A 22500-nucleotide genomic window follows, 5' to 3' on the forward strand; every position below is an offset into this window, starting at 1 on the left:
TATTCCACATAATTTCAGTCGTTCGACTGCAGGCGTGCTGGGACACCACATTGGAGGTTTTAGCCGAACAAACCAACCCCACAGCTTATCTTTTTTTAAAGCCTGGTACTTATTCTGCATATGTATATATATATATATATATATATATATATATATATATATATATATATATATATATATATATATATATATATATATATATATATATATATGTATGTATGTATGTATGTATGTATGTATACATATATACATGAATGCATGTATATATATATATATATATATATATATATGGGAGAATATACAAAAAATAACAACAGACGAGGACAGGTGGTAACCACACATGCATATATATATATATATATATATATATATATATATATATATATAAGAGAATGGGGTGGGTAAAATTTTATGTTTCCTAGCCAGCAGATCCCCGGAACTAATAATTTTAAAATCATATCTCCGGCGAGACAATTTGGAATTTTATAACAATGTAACCTTCATATGACTTAGGTATCTTCGGCCTAATGAAAAGATAGTGGAGTACCACTCGTTCAGTAATTATTACTTCCGAAGATCTGCTAGCTAGAAACATATGCAGCCAGTTTTTTATCCGCTCAATTCCCTCCATTTTTATTGTTATTTGCATTCATAGCAACCCTAATTGCTAACCGTGAAATATATATATAAAAAAAAAAAATGAACGTATCGAACATCGATATGAGAAGAGCCAAACAATTTTCTACGTCAATAAACTATTATTGACCTTGAAAGTTGTTTTTTATACCAACCACAAACTGCTTAAAGTTTACTAACCTCCTACACCTAGATCCTTGGATCTCACAATTATATATATATATATCCATATATATATATATTTGTGTGTGTGTACGTATGTATGTGTATATATTTATACATGACGGGCTTCTTCCAGTTTCCGTCTACGAAATCCACTCACAAGACTTTGGTCAAACCGGTGCTATAGTTGAAGGCCCAAGGTGCCACACAGTCGAAATGCATCTAAAACCATTATACTAATCGACACAAAATCAACAAAGTATCGAAAATAACAATAAAAAAGCACTAAAAACAAACCAACTTTCCCTCCCCTATTGGAAGAACCTCGACCTCAACACACTACCCCTAAACATTGGTTTATATATTCAGCTCCATAATATGATGTCAGTGTGAAGAATCTCATCCAAGATGAAACCATTGATCACTATGAGGCCCCAAACTGTAGAATGACTTCATATTATATATCGTAACTTGCCTGAAGATTCTGTGCACCCACAGGCGAAACTCAGTGTAGCAAGAAACTGACTCATCCAAAATAGAAATATTGTTAATCCCTACAGTAAGACGGTGAGGTAACAGAGTCGTTAGCACTCCGTGCAAAATACGTGCCAGCATTTCATCCGCTTTTGGGTTCCGAGTTCCAATTTCGCCGAGATCGACATCACCTTCTACTTTTCCAGATCGATAAAATAAGTACAAGCTGGAACACTGGGGCCGATGTAATTGACTTACTTCCTCCCCATGAAACTGCTGGCATTGTGTAAAAAATTTGAAACTATTATTAATCTCTACTGCAAAGCAGTGAGGAGGCAGAATCGTTTGCACATCGACTTTTCACCATTTTTCTGGCATGTCAACATCACGTACACGAACAGATGGGAGGGGAATTGTACTACCAGCCCATGAGTATGTGTGTGCGTATATATACATATATACACATTAGAATACAAAGGATGGAGAATTACACATTCTTTAAAGAAAGAAGAGTGTATAATTCTCCATTCATTGCCTTTTTTCTCCTAAACTGTGACCTTGTACAAAATTTATTTAATGTTTAAACCTTGTCTTTGCAAACCGGACAAACAGCGAAAAGTAACTTTACAGCCGACATGAATTACAATGGCTTTCACAGGACGATTTAGTTAGCCAAGTTTGATCTCAGCGGTGTGCTTACAAAGTATTCGCTTGCATCTTTAATCTCTTTTTCCCCATTGTTTTATATATCAACTATCAAACTATCAACTATATTAATTTTTCACATATCAATCAATTAATCATCTGAAATTACCTGTGTGTGTGTGTATGTGATATAATTTATATATTTTATATCTTTAAATATTCTAATTGCTTTGATTTTCTTTCAGAATTCATACTTAAAAAGAAATCGCCATAAACTTCTTTAAGACGCGTTCTCATTAATTATTCAATCTTTTTCTCCACTCTTTTGCGACGACCAAATAAACTACTGTCCTCTATATACCTTTGGCCACACCTCCCTCGCCATTATATATAACAAAACCCACCGACAGAAAAGAGGCATAAGACACACTGGAAATAAGCAATTTAGATAAGGCTACCTCTAACATATTTATGGAAGTAGTGAGCTGATGAGAAAGCATCTGGATGGATACTTCACCTGCAAGAGACAGTAGGCGGATCTACCAGGAATGATTGGTTCAAATTTTGGCCCAACGAGAACAATTTTAAGGGAGGGGGTTAATCGATTACATCGATGCCAGTGCTCGACTGATACTTATTTTATCGACCCGAAAGGATGAAAGGTAAAGCTGATCTCGGTAGTATTTGAACTCAGAACATAAAGAGATAGAAGAAATGCTGCCAAGCATTTTGCCCGGCGTACTAACGATTCTGCTAGCTCACCACCTTATCTACAGAGCCAGGAGTTTTTGAGGGTAAGGGAAATACGATTACATCGACCCCAGTACTTGATTGTTGCTTATTTTATCGACTCTGAAAGGATGAAAAGTAAAGTCGACCTTGGCGGAATTTGAGCACAGAACGTAAAAACGGATGAAAAACTGCTAAGCATTCTGTCCGGCATGCTAATGATTCTGCCAGCTTACCGCCTTAGATCTACCAGAAATAATCCTTTCTACGACAAGCACCAGGCATGGAATTTTGTGGGAGGAGACCAGTCGATTACACATCGACCCCAGTGCTCAACTGATACATATTTTATCGATCTCGAAAGGCTGAAAGGCAAAGTCGACTTCGGCGGAATTTGAACTCAGAACGGAAAGACGAATCAAATTTCTGTTAAGTATTTTGTCTTGGATGCTAATAATTCTGCCTGTTCACTGCCTTAAATCTACCAAAAATAATACGTGTCAAAACGAGTTGGCGCGCTTAACTGCAAGACATAGCAGTCAAATCTAATCATATCTCGATGTCTTTAAAAAGAAGGCGACATTGAATAATGAGGGTTCTGAGTTTTCCAACACAAATACAATACACGAGACAGTCACGGCTGGAATATCTTTTCTTATAGATCTGGTTAAATGGTGCTGACCTGGGGTTAAACACCAACGTCACAGCCAACAACAGCAACAAAGAGAGGGATGGGTTTGTAATTTATGGTCGACTTTATAGACTATTTTATGGCTCTTTCTGGAGGCGATAAAAATGAATAGCAGTCGGCTATTAATGCTGCTGCTGCTGTTGGTGTTGTTGTTGTTGCTATTGTTGCTGCCGGTGCCGTTGTTGTTGTTGTTGTTGTTGCTTGCTGCCGCCGCTGCTATGTCTCGATGGAAGTTGGTGGTGCCTGACTAGAAGTTGTTTAACCTGAAATGCGCCAGCTGGGTAAACCATGACAATCACATTTAATTTTCAGATAGTATATCTATGTAATACATTATGGAACACTTCTTATATATGAGATGGAATTGTGTACATTTAGCACGATTTAGCTACTATTTCTAGCAAATCAAGTACAGTAATTTGTTCCCGGGGGTAGCTCGTAAAATGAAAACTTGTAAAGCAAAGTAATAATTTCCCATAGTAGCAAATGTTATAAATTGTAATTCGTTCCCAGAAAAATATTGTGCTTGCAAAATTTATGATACTAGTAAATAAATGGCAACAAAACAACAGTAGAATGTAAAGAATGTTTTATGTAAAGTAAAAAGAATGTCAAGATCATTTATGATGAAAAAATAGTATTATTATAATCGTTTTCTGAATCACTTTCATTTGCACTACACTCGTGCGTACCATCACTTGTAGACGCAATCACCTATTCACAAGCACCCGTAGACAGATTTGTAAGCTTCTTTAAAAATAAAATCTCGAATTGCTTGTTTAGAAGAAACATTTTTTTCGCGCTCTATAAATTTCTCGGTAACACTCAGAAGCATTTGTTATGGTAGTAGAAACTTATGCACTTACGTCAACATTTGAATCTTGTGCTTGAAAAATAAAACTCGTAAACCCTGTGTCTCGTAAAGCGGGCCCTCGTAAAGTGAGGTATTACTGTAATTACTTACTGCTTCTTTCGATGCCTACAAATTGCTTTCATTTCTGCATTAGGTACATTGAATAAAATTGCTGTGTCACTCTCCAGGCTATACGTAAAGAAGGTTTTGAATGTTCGATATTAAAAAGTAGTGAAAGCGGAAAAATAAAAATTAGATTATACATTTCTGAGCGTTACTAAATAAAACAGGGAGTTTATGGCGTTGAATTGCATGAACAGACCATAGAGTATAATGTATCACCACTGATAGCCTTCACTGAGGCCAAACTGTGACCTTGATGAACTTAATTACAAAGGCGACAGTAAGTGGATAAAAATAGAGACCTCTCCATCCCAGTTTTTTTAGTTCAAGCAGCCTATCCCCTCAATTAGTTAGAACTACCATGGTCTCTGTAATAAGTTTATATGAAAATATCACGCATGACCTGTCGCTTTATCAGCAATGACTTCGATTTTAATATAGCACAGGAAATGAAGAAAACTCTACGTACTCTCTTAACAAATCCCACAAACATTCTATGAAGAGCTGGCAACCCAACTTGTAATAAAAATAATCCGCCCTACACAATTTTACCACTAGTGTAGGTCACTCTCGCCTATTTTAGTATAAACAACATTAACAGATGATACATGATATTACTATAAGGAAGTTTGATGGCAAGACAAAGAGAGCATTCATAAATTACATGTGAACTTTGCATTTCGGTTTTGGGGACTCATTAAAATAAGAAAAATAAAATGGACGCAGATATGACTGTATTATGTTAAGAATTCTGCTTCGAAAGCATGAACTTTAGTGTTCGATCTCACAATAATCATAGCTTTGGGTCGACTAGAACCTTGAGTATGAAATTTTATCGGCAAATTTAACATGTTGCAAAGGGAGATCCTGTTTTTAAGGTACCTTTCGTAGACTTAATCTGTCATCCAGTTCAACCCCGCCGTTGGATACGTTTAGTAAAGCGCATGGTTCAATGGCTAGAGTGTTAGGCATATGATCGTTAGGTCGTGGTTTCGATTCTTAGACCGGGTAGCATATCTCCTTGCGTAAAGCACTTTATTTCACGTTGCCCCACTTTTCTCAGCTGTAAACGAGCAGCAGCCGGCTGTTAGTGCGGCCCTCTCCACTGTTACTGCGGTCACATTCTCCATATTCCAGAGCTGTCACATACTCCATTTTTAGAACTTTCACATTCTCCATATTCCAGAGGGTCAAGGATGAGGGGCATAAAGAATATTTATATCTGCTCACGACTACATAGGCATCTAAATAATTAGCGAAAGCAAGGTACAAATTGCCAAGTGATATTCACTTGCAAGTGACGACTAAGTTTTTGTTATATATGTATATATTAGTCACATGTTATGATCATTAACTGCCCTATACTTTAATTATATTGATTATGTGTTATTTCTCCCCATTTCATAAGGATATTTTCAACGCTGCACATATCCCCCTCCAGATATATGTGACGTTAACTTGAGATAATTATTAAATATGTCTGTGTTGCCAGGGTTTAATTTGAATTTTATCCTGCAAATGATACAACCTGATAACAAAATCTCATTAATTAACTAATTTTCACATTTCACTGTCTTATTTCCAGATGTTGACCCTTGTAAAACGGCCAACTGCTCGCAATATTGTCAAGCAGGAAACGATGGTAACTTTAAGTGTTCGTGTGATCCAGGTTTTAAGCTCGATCAAACTGGTTTGATCTGCACCAGTAAGTATACTAATACAGCGCTATAAATTACACATCTTATTAGAAACGTAAACTCATCTTCCGATGGCTGTGCCGTTCCTTTTTGCAAGGGAGACAGAAGACTTGCCAGAAAATTTTATGTTTCCAATTTCCTTCGTTTTTTTTTATAAGTAACGAGGTTTTGTTATTTATCTGCGTTTTCTTTTCTTTTCTGTTTTTAAAGCCTTCTTAAGGTATCCATTATTGTTATATCTGTTATCAGTCCCGCATTTATGCATATCTATATTTCCCAATCTTATATTTGTAGAATGTTTTACTTTTTATTAGAGATACATTATTTTGGCTGGGATTGATCTGTCGACGAGGAGACATTTTCATTCCAGTTGCTTCTCGATAACAATATCTAGTCGATTAGCCTTGGTCTTCCTGTTTGTTACATACCCTACATAAAACGTGCCTTTATTATTCCCGGGGACATTACAACTAAGTCACTTCTTTTTTGTCGGTATCATAACTTACAACAGGCAATGTAAGTCCCAACTCTGTTATATTCCGATATATTCTTTCTTGGCTAAGACTGGAAAACCATACACTGGAATATGTTTTGTTCCTTCACAATTTCTAAATATTTTGCAGTTACTTAATATATTCTATTTAGGAACTTTCGTGGCTTCTTGCAAGACCAGTTTGATCATGTGCCGCTGCAGATTGGTAGAATCGTAAGAGCATAAGAAACATTGCTTTCCGGTATTTTTTCCAGCTCTCAACATTCTGAAATCAAAATCCGACCAAAGTCAGTTTCCCACCGGATTCAATAAACAATCTAGTACTGAGAGTTGATGGTATCAACTAAATCCTACCCTTGAAAATTACTGGCCTGTAGCCAGAATTTGAAACAATTATTATTTTTTATTTTTGTGCTAAGGTAAGGCGGCAAGCTGGTAGAATCATTACTGCACCGTGAAAAATGCTTAGCGGCATTTTTTTCCGTCCTTACGTTCTGTGTTCATATTCTGCCGAGATTGACTTCCCTTTTCATCTTTTCGGGGTTGATAAAAGAAGTTCCAGTTGACCAGTCGATGTAATTGACTTACCTGCTTCTCTGAATTGCTGGCCTGGTGCCAAAATTTGAAATCAATATTTGTACTAAGGCGGCGAGCCAGCAGAATTGTTAGTATGCCGGACGAAATACCGCTAGTTCCAAGTACAATTTTCTCCGATTTTGCATCTCATATTTTCGGGTTCGACAAAATAAGTATCAGTTGGGCAACGGGGGTGATGTAATGGACTAGCCCTCTTACCAAATTCCATGCCTTGTACCTATAATAGAAAGGGTTATTATTACACACACACACACACACAAATATAGTAATAAGAACTTTTGATGAAAATTCGTAACACCTTTAATGCATACGTACGTTTCTCCATTCCTCATGCTTTAATTGTTGTATTCTCCATCTAAGGGATATGAATATGATTTGCAAGATCCATGGATTCTAAGGGGGAATATTAATACACGTGTTCGTTTCCTCAGGCAAAAATTATATATATCTTCATAACTTCTTCACTACAGAATGCGACGGATACCATTACGGCGAAGATTGTGAGTATTCTTGTGATTGTAAGATGGGCTCATGTCATTATGTATACGGTTGTAGCTGTGACCCAGGGTGGAGCGGAGATAAATGTGACCAGAACATTGATGAGTGTAGTATCGGCGAGTATGTATGCAACGCCGGTCAGACGTGCCAGGACACATTAGGAAATTACACCTGTGTCTGTGGAAAAGGTTACTGGAATAACAACGGCACCTGTCAAAGTAAGTATTCTATCTATACATTGCTTTAGTTGTTATTGATGTGTGTTGACCATTCTACTGGTCATTTCTAACCCTAGCAGATATATCAATAACGGCGTTTAAACCATGTCCCTTCCGATTTTTATTTCAGGCATAATGTATCCAGGACTACATTATTCAATATGTTCAAGGCATTTTTTTTTAAAGATATTCAATTCGAAGGGAAATTTGTTGCTATTTCTAGCAAGTTTTGCAACCAAATAGTGACTCTGTTTTGTTCGTTCTTTACCTTACTTCTCGTTGTTGTTGCTGCCTGCGTAGAAGTAATCGTCAGTGTAACCACTGCTGTTTTATCAGTTCTGATTCAGTACAACTAAGATAAAGAATATTGAACCAACAAACATTTTAAAGTAGGGAGGCGTCGTTTCAGAGTGATTTAACTGAGGTTTTTTTCTAGCAAACAGATCAACCATGTAGAGTTTCTATCTTTATTTGCAGGAATAGATATATTTAAGTGTAGCCTTTTAAATTCTGAATTTAGCTCCTGGGGAGGTCAATTTTACTTTTCACTTTTTTTCAGGCCAGCGAATTAAAATACCAGTGAAAAACTGAGGCAGATACGATCATCAGTAATCTTGCCCAAAATGTATGACTAAGTTCATGTAACAATTTCATTTGCACGTAACATTTACTCGGCGTACCTGTGTAGTCTGAAATTAGCTTCCCAGCCACATGATTCCGGTCTCAGTCTTATCGCGTGGCACATTGGACAAGTGTCTTTTATCATAACCTTGGGCCGAACGAAGCCTTGTGAGTGGATTTGGTAGACGGAAATTGAAAGGAACCACTCAGAAGTCTTTGGTGGGCTCGAGGCTATAATATCAGACACTTGCTCAAAGTGCTAGGTAGTGAGACTGAACCCGGAACCATGTTGTTGGGAAGCAAGCTTCTTATCACCCAACCACACACCAGAGTATGCTTGATTGAACAAGTGCTATGTGATTGACCCCTTCAGTCGTTTGTTATCGGCCATATATTTAATAATGCTTGCAATTTCCTTCGGCTATCCTAGCATACCGAATGACGTCAAATAAACTATACAGTTGAGAGATCGAGACCTCCAAGTAACCGACGTTAATCGAATTGAATAAGCAACACCCACATTGAAGCGAATATCTAATCATGTATGACAATAACCACAGTTACCAACTCCCAACTTTTATGCTGTCAACGCTGATATGACGTACACAAAGAGGCCTATGCTTATGAGCGCGTGCGTTAATACACATCCATCACAGTTTTGACTGTGCAGTCTTCATTAAACATATCCATGTGTATGTATATTGAACAGGCATAAATGCACGTTGAGTGTGTGTGTCGCGCGCGCGTGTATATCCATCTGTTTACAGATTAATGTGTGTATATAAATATGTATGCATGCATTGATAGATAGTTAGACAGATTTTTGAAACATGTACATACACACGTTCATACATTCATAAGCATATACATACACTCATACATAAATATCCATACATTAATGCATGCATACGTAAGAACACAGATACAAACGCAGATACGTACATACATACATACATACATACATACATACATACATACCTGCATACATACATACAAACACATTTATAAATACACATATTTATACGTACACATACATATATACATACACACATAAATACATACTCGCATGCATTTTCATACATACATTTATACGTATATACATACAAACGCATATACACTCTTAAATATATTTATACGTACGTATATACTCGCATATACATAAACTCTTATATATATTTATACGTACATACATACATGCATGCATATGCAGATACATAAACTCGTACATAAACATCCATATAGTTATACGTACACACATACGCCGTACGTACATACATGCATACATACATACACTGATACATGCAAGAATGCTTAGAAACACATAAGCACATGAAAGAGTGAGCGTGTATGTATGCGTGTGGGGGTATCCGTTTTGTATTTGCTTACCAGTAATTAGTTCTTAGTTTCTATGTGTCTCTTGCATCAAAATGAAAGCTATTTATCATATTCCTTATATCTAAATTAAATTTGTTACATAACATTACATGTTTCCTGACCTAGACATGCTGCTTAGCAAACACTTTTCTGTCAACGAGAGACTAGATTTTCTAAATATTTATGAAGATTCCTAGCAATATCCTCACTTAAATCGTCCCGTCTCCCGTGCATGCCTCAACTTGACAAACATCAAATATGTTTGACAGTCCAGCTGATAACGATTTGCTTTATTATAAGTGAAATAAAAGACCATTTGTTTGGAAACAATTAGAGAGGGAGGTGGTGGTTAGTATGAGAGAGTGCGACTTGAAAATTCGTAGACTTAAGTGGGGCGGCTTCGGTTGTCATCTTTTATTTTTGTTAGCAGCAACGAAGCGAGCTCTTGGCAACTGTGGACGTACGTGTTAGTGTGTGTGTGCGTGCGAGCGTGTAAAGTTCTGTTCAGAAGTACTTTTACTGGTTTCAACATTTGGATTGCGGCCATAGTGGCGTACTTCCGATAGATTTTTGTCAATCATATCGATCTCAGCACTGTTTTAACGTCTGCTCTAACTTAGTTGCTAAGTAAGGAGACTATGAACACACATGTACACACACACACACACACACACACACACACACACACACACACACACACACACACACACACACACACACACACTCACACGTTCATTTTCCATCAACTAAATCACATTCACAAGACTAGAGTAGGAAAGAAACACTTGTCCAGAGTATTACACGAGGATAATAAAACAAATCTCAACTCCACAAATGGATCCTTATGATATTTGGATCTTAGATCCAATGCATAAGGGCGAGTATAATGCAGTATGTTTGGTTTTAATTTGAAGTGGCTAAAGGGGGAAGAACCCTCCATGGAAATTCATAAATTTTCTATGTAGATGAAATTTCAACCATAGGTAATTGACACACATCAAGAAGTATTCCCAAAATTTCCGCTTCTCATGAGGATTCTAAGATCCCCTAATGGGGAGCCTTAACTCCCAAATTTTTGTCCTTTTTTAATGATCCTAAACTAGATCAAAAGTACTGAATTGATCATTATGAAATTTGGAAATTATATTCTATGCATAAGGATAGATGTAATGCAGTATATCTTTGAAAGTGAGGGGCATAAATGAGGCCATAAATCCCATGAAAATTCATTTATTCTTGCTGTTGATGAAATTTTAACCATAGATATTAGACATAAATGAAGTAATATTTCTAAAATTTAAACCTTTTATAAGTTAGTAAGACCCCTTAAAGGGGGCTTACCCCAACAATTTAGTCATTTTTCCTAAGCCAAGACGAATACAATCGTACTCTTGGAAGATGTAGAGACACCCGAGCATACAAGATGAGTGTCATTTGTAATTCGATGGTACAACACTATAACAGTTTGCTTTCAGATATACTTAGATTGTGACTTCTGCAATGTGGTGCATAAATTGTCAAGTAAAGCAGAGGCATCTTTGCCTCCACTGATTCAGTTGAAAAGTGTTATTTTGAGTAAAGTTATTTGGTTGCAGACTTCCTTTGAGTCTTTTTATTATCACTGGGTCAGAGATAGTCCCCAGATAGTAACATTGATTTCAAGGCCTTCCCAGATAAGTGACTGGTTTTTCAAAGAGATTTGTAGATAGCAAATTTATTTTCTACAGTTACCTATCGGCATAGTGATCATTGGCAAACTCCAGAGGTGACACTTTCATTTCCCCTTAGCCCTCAATTCACACAGGTGTTAATGTTTACTTCAGATGGGTCACGCCCTTCCAATTGCTTTAGATCCGTAATGCATCTTACGGTTGTGCTCGTCACCTGTATGATGAGGAATCCTACACTGGGGAGTAGTAACGACGAGGGTAGGGTAGCTAACTGCTTACTGTGATCATTCGTCTCTTTTTTTCCTGTAGATTTGTTCTCTTTTAAAAGTCCAGTGAAATTCATACATTTCCGATTTCAAAGAAATTTGAACAATAGGCCAAGAACAAAAAAACTCAAGTTAAAAAAGATTCTCAACAATTCAACTTTTCTGGTTGACTTTAAGAACCCCACGACCACCACCACCACAATAGTGGCCTTAACTCCCACATTTTAGAGCTCCATGTGCTCTATTTTTCATGAGCAAAAACCTTTGAATAGGTTTCATAAGATTTGGATTTTGGAATCTGGCCATAATGATGAGTAGTATGGGATGAATATGTCATGATTATAATTTTTGTTAGGGTGTGTAAAGAGGGAAAGGACCCTCATTAAAATTCTTCATCTGCAATTTTGATGAAATTCGATTCATAGCTATTCAAGTTCATTAGTGAAAATATAAAAGAAAAGTCTAATTCTACATTTCCATGTGACACGAGCAAAAGCCCGGTATCTCTGCTAGTATATAAATAAAGAGAAAGAAAGGAAAAACATTTTTTAAAAAGACTAAAATAATTAAATATGTCGAGAGCATATTTTCGGAAGTCGGTCGATGGAAGATTTATAGACAAAACCTATTTCATAGCCACTTGTCTGGACAACATCTCAGACTATAATTCACACTACAGTGATACTAGTGAGTTTTAACAAATATAAAACACCATACGTTTCTATATATATACATACATATCTTTGTATTTTTTAGTGTAATATGTATCTTTAGGTTATGAAAGTCAAATTATTTAAATAACATTTTTCTCTTTTTTTTATTTTCTCAGACATTGACGAATGTAAAGATGGCTCATTGAACTCGTGTTCTCAGACCTGTACAGATACTGAAGGCAGTTTCGAGTGTGGTTGTCACAATGGATTTACTAAAATTAATGACACTTGTATAGGTATGTATTCCTTTTGAATATATTCCATTATCAGAGCAGGATTCAGGCTTGGTGAGACCCTCTTCAATGGCATTGCACAGAATTAACAATTTAACTGAAATAATATAGGGTAAATTCTCTACTGATCAACAAATGAGTTTCGTAATATTTTCTATTATATAGCATACATATAATATGAGGCTTCCTTTTCGATACCAAGAAAACTGTAAACGTATATGAAGTATATGACTGATATACTAAAAAAATAACTGAATGTTACATATCTACCCAATGGGAATGAATATTATAGAGATGTAGAATATTATAGACATATACATAAAGACTGTGGAGGCGCAATGGCCTAGTGGTTAGGGCAGCGGACCCGCGGTCATAGGATCGCGGTTTCGATTCCCAGACCGGGCGTTGTGAGTGTTTATTGAGTGAAAACACCTGAGGCTCTGGCAGGGATGGTGGCGAACCCTGCTGTACTCTTTCACCACAACTTTCTTTCACTCTTTCTTCCTGTTTCTGTTGTGCCTGTAATGCAAAAGGGTCAGCCTTGTCACACTGTGTCACGCTGAATATCCCCGAGAACTACGTTAAGGGTACACGTGTCTGTGGAATACTCAGTCACTTGCACGTTAATTTCACAAGCAGGCTGTTCCCTTGATCGGATCAACTGGAACCCTCAACGTCATAAGCAACGGAGTGCCAACATAGATAAAGACTAAGAATGACAAATACATGAACACCGAGTTCTACATACTTATCGAAGATGTACACATACGCATGTATGTATGTGTGTGTGTGTGTGTGTGTGTGTCCGTGTGTGTAGTACATGTACTTGGCAGTGAATTGATAAAGATACCGATGGAATGTACGTGTAAGTTTGAGGGTGCTTACAAGGAACTTGTACGGGTATAAGAATGAACATACCAATTATGATAGCGCCAAATGCAAGTGGATATGCATGGTATGAACTGAAGATGCAGGATGTGCATGCTCTCATGTAAGTGAACTTGTAGAAAGTACTATGTACACAGTTACACATACGCATATGATTTTACGTTCCTACATAAAATGCGTTCTCGAGAAGTGATTAAGTTAATTAACTACGAGAATTGATCGTTGCAAGTGAAAACTGTAACTGAGTTGATAAGAACTTAAGTTGTGCTGTTGTCATTAGCAAGTACAGGAAATTTCACCATAACCTACATAATATCACTTACAATCTAAGTAATTTACCCTGTTTCTTATGTAATTTCACCTACATTCGATTAAATTGCAAGTAGGGGAGCGAATCCCTACCATCTTCTTATGACGGGACCAGTACACCAGTCCTGGTTTCGGGCTATTTCTGCCATTCCTCAGTACTAGACACGTCGTCTACTAGAGATGATAGCAGCTCGCTTCTGCACGCAATATATTTATTTCATGCGAGCACGCAGTCGCTGATTTGGCAACAAGCAAAAATGCAATTTTATCGGATGCAGCTGTGCATCGTTAATCAGCTAGAAGAAATGACCTCTTGGAGTTAAAAAAATTTCCCGTAGTGTCCGTTCGAACGGACAGCTATGTTAAAGTGGCTGCGAATATTACTTGTCAGTACATCTACTGCGTTGAACTCTTAGAGAGATTTTAAAACTAGCGCAAAATCAGCGACTGTGAGGAGTTTACTTGAAATGTTATATATATTGCTTGCAGAAGCGAACTGCTATCATTTCCGGCAGACGAGGTGTCCAGTACTGAGGAGTGGCAGAAATAGCCCGAAACCAGGACTGGTCTACTAGCCCCGTCGCAAGGAGGTAGTAGAAGTTCGCTTCCCGGCTCGCAATTTTATCGGATGCATCGTTAACCAGCTAGAAGAGATGTCCTCTTGGTATTATGAAATTGCAGTAGAGTCCACCCGAACAGACAGCCATGTTAAAGTGGTTACGAATATTGCTTAATATAATTTCACCCATCGCCTATATAATTTGACGCTCATCTGTATTCTATAACACACACTGCAATAATTTTGCGGAGCACTGAAGTACGCCGTTCTGCCGAACTAGACAGATTTAAATGTTTAAGAGTAATGTAACCCAGTCTGTGATAACAGCAAATAATAAGAACCCATGAATGAATAAGCTTCTTTAATGCAATGAAGGAACCGCAAGGCGGTCAATGTGCTAGAAACAGCAACCGGTCTCCCTTGAATCACGCCCTACAGACTCATAAATCACAAAAGGAACACGTTAGAGACTCATGTCGGAGACATAATATCTGAGCAAAAGTGTTGGGATGGTTACTATTTAACCATAGTTCTACTCGATCAAAACTAGCCTGGGGCTATACAACACCAACGACAACGATAAACATCAATAATTCTATGTTCTGAATAAGAGAAATACCAGAAATATAATCAGATGAGTCACATTCGCATTGTTGAATTGAACCTGCGGCTCTGCTTTTAAAATAGAAATATCATTTGATAACATTTTTGTTAACTTGGCATTTGCTGCTCTTTTCGCATTATTTCTTTTTTTTTTTTTTTCTATTTTCTGAAAGAATTAAAGTATCAATTTACCAGCATCGATTTCTCCATTCTTATTCCCTGCCCTCGCCTACCTTTCCTAAACAAAGGTTACCAACAATATCTACAGTCAGCACAGCTACTCAAAAGCATTCGATTTTCTTATTCCCAAAGAACCAATTTTAGCCGGAATCAAAACGACATGAAGGAAGAAGACCAATATTGTCAGCAAGCATCAACTCATAGAATCAACAAATAAAATTCCTCCCCTTGAGACAACAATAGAAAAATAAAGGAATAATCCGAAGACTTTGAATCATTCTTACTTAGTCTTATATGTTTGCTTCAATATCTAATCTATCTATATCTATCTGCTGTTATCTATGTTTCTTTCTCTCACTCTCAATGTATGTGTGTATATGTGTGTGCATATGTATGTGTATACATATATATGTATGTATGTATGTATGTATATATGCATGCATTGTATATATATATATATATATAAATATATATATATATATAAATACATATATATATATATATAAATATATATATATATATATATATATATATATATATATATATATATATATATATAAATATATATATATATATATATATATATATATATATAAATATATATATATATACATATATATATATATATATATATATATATATATATATATATATATATATATATATAAATATATATATATACATACATACATATATATATATATATATATATATATATATATATATATATATAAACACAACCATATAATAGTATGTATCTGTTTGCATGTCTGTGCATATAAATATGTGAGTGTGTGTGTGTGTGTGTGCATATGTGTGTGTCATTAGATAGATAGATAGATAGATAGATAGATAGATAGATAGATAGATAGATAGATAGATATTGTAGTTTTAAGCTCATCAAATAGCATTTTAACATTTTACATTGTTGTTACTACACACCACTAACTTGGCATTATCTGTGGTTGATTGTTGTAGAATTTTCTTGGACAAGTGGTATTGAATCTTTGGTCAATCCAACTGTATTGAATCGTTTTTTTACTGGAGGCTTTCAGTAGAGCGGAGCAAACAGATCTTTTGCAAAAGAATCTTTTCAAAGTATTTTAAAAGCTACATTGTGTGTTGTTGATCTCGAGGAAACCTCACATTTTATACTCAAATATTTATTTTCAAAAGCATCCACCTGATACTTCTTTCATGTTTTATTTTACGGATAACAGAACTTTGGAATAATGGTTTCTCTCTGTTGCACCAACCTGACCTTTGTCTAGTTGACCTTTCATGCGGTACAAACCAAATGATTGATTGATTAATTGATGTATGAGATAAATCACAATAACTAACACTGTCATGTCAATTCTCTACATCGTCGCTCGACCTGCGAGAAATACCCGTCTAATCTCCTTAAAACCACTTCATAAAAGTGCAGCAATACATTTTGTAAATGTATTCGAAGGTACACTAGGGCTGAAGATGAAACAAGTTGCTCATAGCTAAAAATCGTTTCATCATAAATCTGTTTAAAGCAGAATGATATTTGAAACGGGAAGGGGTGGATGAGGACTAAGAGAACGATTTCGGGAATAAATTAAAACAAATCAGAATCTTTTGCATTCTATTCTATACTTTCGTATACTATTCTATACCCTAACTCCAACCGTAACCCTAACCCTAGTTCCCTTGTACAATAAGGGAACATGGTTTAAGTGAAAATGGAAGCCTGATCTCGTGCCCCATTCTTCTGTAACTCCGCACCAAAGTACAGCAGGTCTAAGAGCAAATTTGTATTGAAATCGTTCGATGGAAGATTTATGTGGACTTTGTCGTGACCAACTCCGAAGAAAGAGGAAATAACCAGTTCATCGTTATTATATTCTTAGTAATGGCATGTACACCACCACATCCTCTTGGCTCATATCCCTTTAGTATTGTATCTTGTGCTACTACTTACCAGCGACGAAGTAGGCCGTCGGTTTGAGTGACTTGTGGTTTTTTTCTCCCACTGATCCACTTTGCTTTATATGTTACTGTGGCGGGGAAGAAATACAGTACCACTCCAGGACGATGGAATGGCACTGTATTGTTAGATAAACATATGAGATGCCTTCTCGTATTTGTTCCGGGTTTTCGCATATCGACAGCAAGTATGTGTCTCAAACATAGGCTGAGTTAAGCGACTTTTCTGCTTGCATAATACATGCATAAATTTATTCATCTATTCACACGCATATTATTTTCATAATTTTGTTTCAAAACAGGCAGTTAACATTACCGAACAGTTTGATGCTGAAAAAGAAAAACCTTCTAAAAGTGGACAGGTAAATTAGCAATCATCAGACATGCTAAGGATTGCTAATTTAACTCTCGACTTTTAGAAAGTTTTTTCTTTGTCAGCATGAAACTCTTCGGTAACATTAATTGGCTGTTGTGAGATTATAATATCGTTGCTAGTATTTATGCTGCATCTAAATTACTAATATCGTGTTGGTTACCAATTGCAGTATTTGCATTGCTTCTGTGGAGGAGCGTAGGCTCGAAACATCAAAGACTTTTCAATTCTTCCCGGGCGTTAAAATGATATACCTGCTTGTTGCTCCCTCACTTGTCTTTTGTTTTCTATTAGTATTTGTGTCAGTTGCCAATGCGTCAGTCTCTAAATCGATTACCACTGTGTATTGTCCGTGTGTGCGTGAGTGCGTGCCTGCTTCCGAGTGTGTGTGTGTGTGTGTGTGTGTGTGTGTGTGTGTGTAAGTACATATGATTTTACGTTTTGTTCACGCTCAGCTGCCACTATTATTCTCAGAAATGTCTAAGACAACCAATTCTTATATTTTCTTCACATGTAAAAGACATTGATGAGTGTAAACCGGAGGCAAACAACTGCAACCAAATTTGCCGAAACAACCAAGGTTCTTATGAATGTTTCTGTGAAAGATTTTATTCCCGGCTTCCCGATGGCAAAACTTGCATCCAAGGTAAACCATTCTTTTGATATATAACCATTCTTTCTTTGCTCAAAAAGTGTTGTGTATATTTCATTGAACGAGTAGTTCAATAGATCTAATGAAGTAGCTTGATTAATTCAGGATACTATTATAACATACTTAATCATATACAGACATGCATAGCCATACACATACACGTGAGAAACCGTTTATACCGGCACATTTTTTTATCACTCCGTTTCTTTTTTCGTCCTCCATTTTCCCCCTCTTATCCCTTTATGTGAAAGAGCATAGGCTCGAAACGTGAGAGACTTTTCCATTCCTCCCCAGCGTTAAACGAATATACCTGCCTGTTATTCCCTTTCTTGTCTTTGTCTTTTGTTTTCTGTACATTTGAACCATATATACATACACACATACTTGTGTCTATCTATCTATCTATCTATCTATCTATCTATCTATCTATCTATCTATCTATCTATCTATCTATCTATCTATCTGTATATGTATATATATATATATGTGTGTGTGTATGTGTATATATATATATATATATATATATATATATATATACATACATACATACACACATACACACGCGCGCACGCACACACACATATAAATACAGACAGACAGACACACACACAGATAGATAGTTAGGTACATAGATAGATAGATAAATAGATAGATAGATAGATAGATAGATAGATAGATAGATAGATATAGAAATACTTGCATACATTCAAACATATATGTGCATATGCATTCACAATATAATGTAATTGCTTCTAATTTAGACACAAGGCCAGCAATCTTTTGAGCAGGAGTTGCTGATAACATCAGTCCCTATCATTTGTCTCCTATTTTATTTTATCAACCTTGGAGAGATGAAAGGAAAAGTTCACCTAGTTGGGATTTGAACTACGATAAATATCCGGAAGAAAAAGTGCAAGGCATCTTTTCAAGCAAATCTGTTAATCCAGTACCCTTGTTTTGAATGATAAAATAATAACACACACACACACACACACACACATTTTTAAATGTTTCATAGTGGAACAGAGACATCAATACGATATAAGTAGATAACAATAATGAAATTTAAGATGATGTGTATTCACAGCATACTCGACTAATTCGGAAAACGAGACGTTGAGACACCACGTTGTTTCGATCTCGTTGCGTATTTTTTTTTTTTTTTTTCAAGCAAAGCTACTACCAAATCAATGAGTCCAAACAAGATCGGTGGCTCACGTTTATAGAATTCAGCAACTTAATTATTTGCTGATGCGTGCTGATGTCTGCGAAACTGATAATTAATTATGCGCATTACCGTATTGAAATAATTAAGTGGAAAAGACAAGGAAAGATACAAGAGATACTCTACACGTCACTTGATCAGCTACTTATAACAGTTAAATCTCCATTAAATCACATCCTATTTTTGTTTTTAATAAGGTAGTATGTTTGGGAGGAAAAAAGATAGGATAATCTCACGGCTGTGATCCATTTGATCACAGGTCTGCCGGATCGGCACTGACCCGCGATTAGATAACAGTAATATGTTTAACAGGCATTTGTGAAAAATAATTTGAGAAAACGAGCCAGATAACTTATATAAACACATGTGCGTGTATGTATGTAACCATGTGTATGTGTGTATGCATATGCACATATATCTGCATATATGCATACGCATTCATTCTTACATACATACATACATACATACATAATGACTTAACCTCAAGACTATAACTTTTGGCATCAATTACATCTGTACAAATGTATGCATATGTATATGTAAGTATATGTATATTTGCATATACCTATACACACATACACATACTTATACATATCACGTCCATTTCATTTCATAATGATTTCTTAATTAAAGTCAAAAGACTGAACTGAATAAAAATAATGAGTTAATATATACATTAAGTTATATTTACGTAAATGAATAAACCATATAACGTAATTAAAATGACAGAATAGACTAATTAATTGCGAATTAATCTAAATAGATTAACCCAACTACCAAAGCACACACGCATACTCGCACAAACATAAACACGCAAACACAAATATTGTCTCTCACTCGGACACACGCCAACTAACTGCACATGCACTACACAGCACACGCGGCCGCACACACACGTTTACTACATGAATGAAGTAACCTTGATTATAACTGCAAGACAGTGGGCAGGAAATTATCGGCTAATTGTATGATTGTTTAGTTGAGGGTATCAAATGGACGCGATGTATTTGGTCGAGTGCAACGGAGAAGATCCAATGTGCGAAAAGAGTAGATTTCGATTCCCGCTAGAAACAACGCTCATTTTACATGCATTCTTTAAATGTGTTTGTTAATCATTTTGTCCAATGATTTTCAACCAGGGTTCACACGACCCTTGGGGGATTATATAAAATGTTGTTGTTAAAGTTATGTGCAATTCATTGGTTATACTTCTACAATGCACAAAATATTTTAACAATTGTTTTTTATACAATTCCTAATAATACCTTCTTTATAATATAAACAATTGTGTTTCCAACAAAGAACTGCGTGCGCATACGCATCAGCCTACAGTCTCCAACTTATAGCCATCCTTAGCATTTGCTGATACGGACATATCCTCCGTTTACCGCTACATCATCCGACCGGGGTTTTACTCCAATTCGGCGTAACACCTGCGGACTGGAAGAGGCCTCTTGACAGGCCCTTGGAGGATGCAGAAGTGTGTGCACGGGGCCGCCAGTGATGGAGAGCACTGGTGGACCTGGTCGGTTCAACATATGATAACACCTCTGATGCCACTAACCTGATATAACCCCAACCTCATCAAACAGAATCCAACAATCTTTTCATAAGAGATGAGGTTCTCCTCAGATCAGAGAGTTTGCAACAATGCTTGCAACAATACGGTTTCTGCCAATGCCCTTCAACCTTAAGGTGTTGATGCTACACCGGGTGTTGGTTTCAATCCTTAACACGTAGTTTGATGTCCTGAAATTACCAGCTGAGCACTGGACGTATATTTTACCCAAGTGTTACTTTGATGGTACGTGCTGCTCTCACTAAATAATTATAATGTGCGTGTGTGTGTGTGTGTGAGTGTGTGTGTGTGTGTGTGCGTGTGAGCGTGTGTGCGTGTGTGCGTGTGTGCGTGCGCGCGCGTATTGAATATGTAATAAATATTCACATAAGAGCAGCGAGCTTGCAGAGTCGTTAGCATGCCGGGAAAAATACTTAGCGACATTTTGTCCGTCTTTACCTTCTGAATTCAAATTCCGCCTATCAATTGAACAGCTGAGATCGATATATATATTTGCATTATTTTATGAGACAAACTGAGAATCTTTGACGGTATACTGTCGTCAATGCACGTTGGCGCGTATAATACATACATATACTCACACATACATACGTACATACGTACATGCATGTATATATGCACACACACACACACACACACACACACACACACACACACACACGCACGCATATATGCTCTACTGTAGAATCATTTAGATTTCATGTGATAAATTAACTTGGTAATTCTTATGTTTCTCACTTGCATTGGCATGTTTAGGAATATATACAAACTCTAAACGCGTATGACTGATTGAGTAAGCGGAAAACTAAACGGAAATTAACCCTCCACTTGATATCTCACTAAGAATACTATCAGTTTCGACACCTCAGACATGTTTGAATATTCTTTGAATATGTAATAAATTTGCACATAAGGGCGGCGAGCTTGCAGACTCATTAGCATGCCGGAAAAAATACTTAGTGACATTTTGTCCGTCTTTACATTCTGAGTTCAAATTCCGCCTATCAATTGAACACTTGTGATCGATTTAATCCTTCAGCCTCATGCCCAAATTTCAAACAATTATATGTATATATATATATATATATATATATATATACATATATTCATATGCTTATTGTACATATACATACGTCTGCGCATATGCGAACCTACATAATCTTTTCTTTTCTTTTCTACTCTAGCTACAATAATGTTCTTTTCCACTCTAGGCACAAGGCCCGAAATTTTGGGGGAGGGGGCCAGTCGATTAGATCGACCCTAGTACTCAACTGGTACTTAATTTATCGACCCTGAAAGGATGAAAGACAAAGTCGACCTCGGCGGAATTTGAACTCAGAACGTAAAGATAAACGAAATACCGCTAAGCGTTTCGGCCCGGCGTGCTAACGTTTCTGCCAGCTCGCCGCCTTAAAGGGAACATATATAATAAAGTATCAATGGTCATGTACACTGAAATTACTTGGCATTACAGTCCTGATTC

General features: G+C 36.4%; 1 protein-coding gene across 1 annotated transcript in view; it reads left to right on the plus strand.

The window, feature by feature from the left end:
* Window positions 1-22500, plus strand: part of LOC106879239 (uncharacterized) — a 76358-nt gene that overhangs the window by 33931 nt on the left and 19927 nt on the right. The window contains exons 21-26 of the mRNA XM_089364840.1: window positions 5899-6018; window positions 7571-7816; window positions 12577-12696; window positions 15226-15422; window positions 17491-17550; window positions 18036-18207. Coding sequence (XP_089220966.1) covers window positions 5899-6018; window positions 7571-7816; window positions 12577-12696; window positions 15226-15422; window positions 17491-17550; window positions 18036-18207 — 915 coding nt within the window. The remainder of the gene's footprint in view (window positions 1-5898; window positions 6019-7570; window positions 7817-12576; window positions 12697-15225; window positions 15423-17490; window positions 17551-18035; window positions 18208-22500) is intronic.

The sequence above is a fragment of the Octopus bimaculoides genome, chromosome 16, assembly GCF_046866305.1.
Source record: "Octopus bimaculoides isolate indiv1 chromosome 16, ASM4686630v1, whole genome shotgun sequence".
NCBI lineage: Eukaryota > Metazoa > Mollusca > Cephalopoda > Octopoda > Octopodidae > Octopus > Octopus bimaculoides.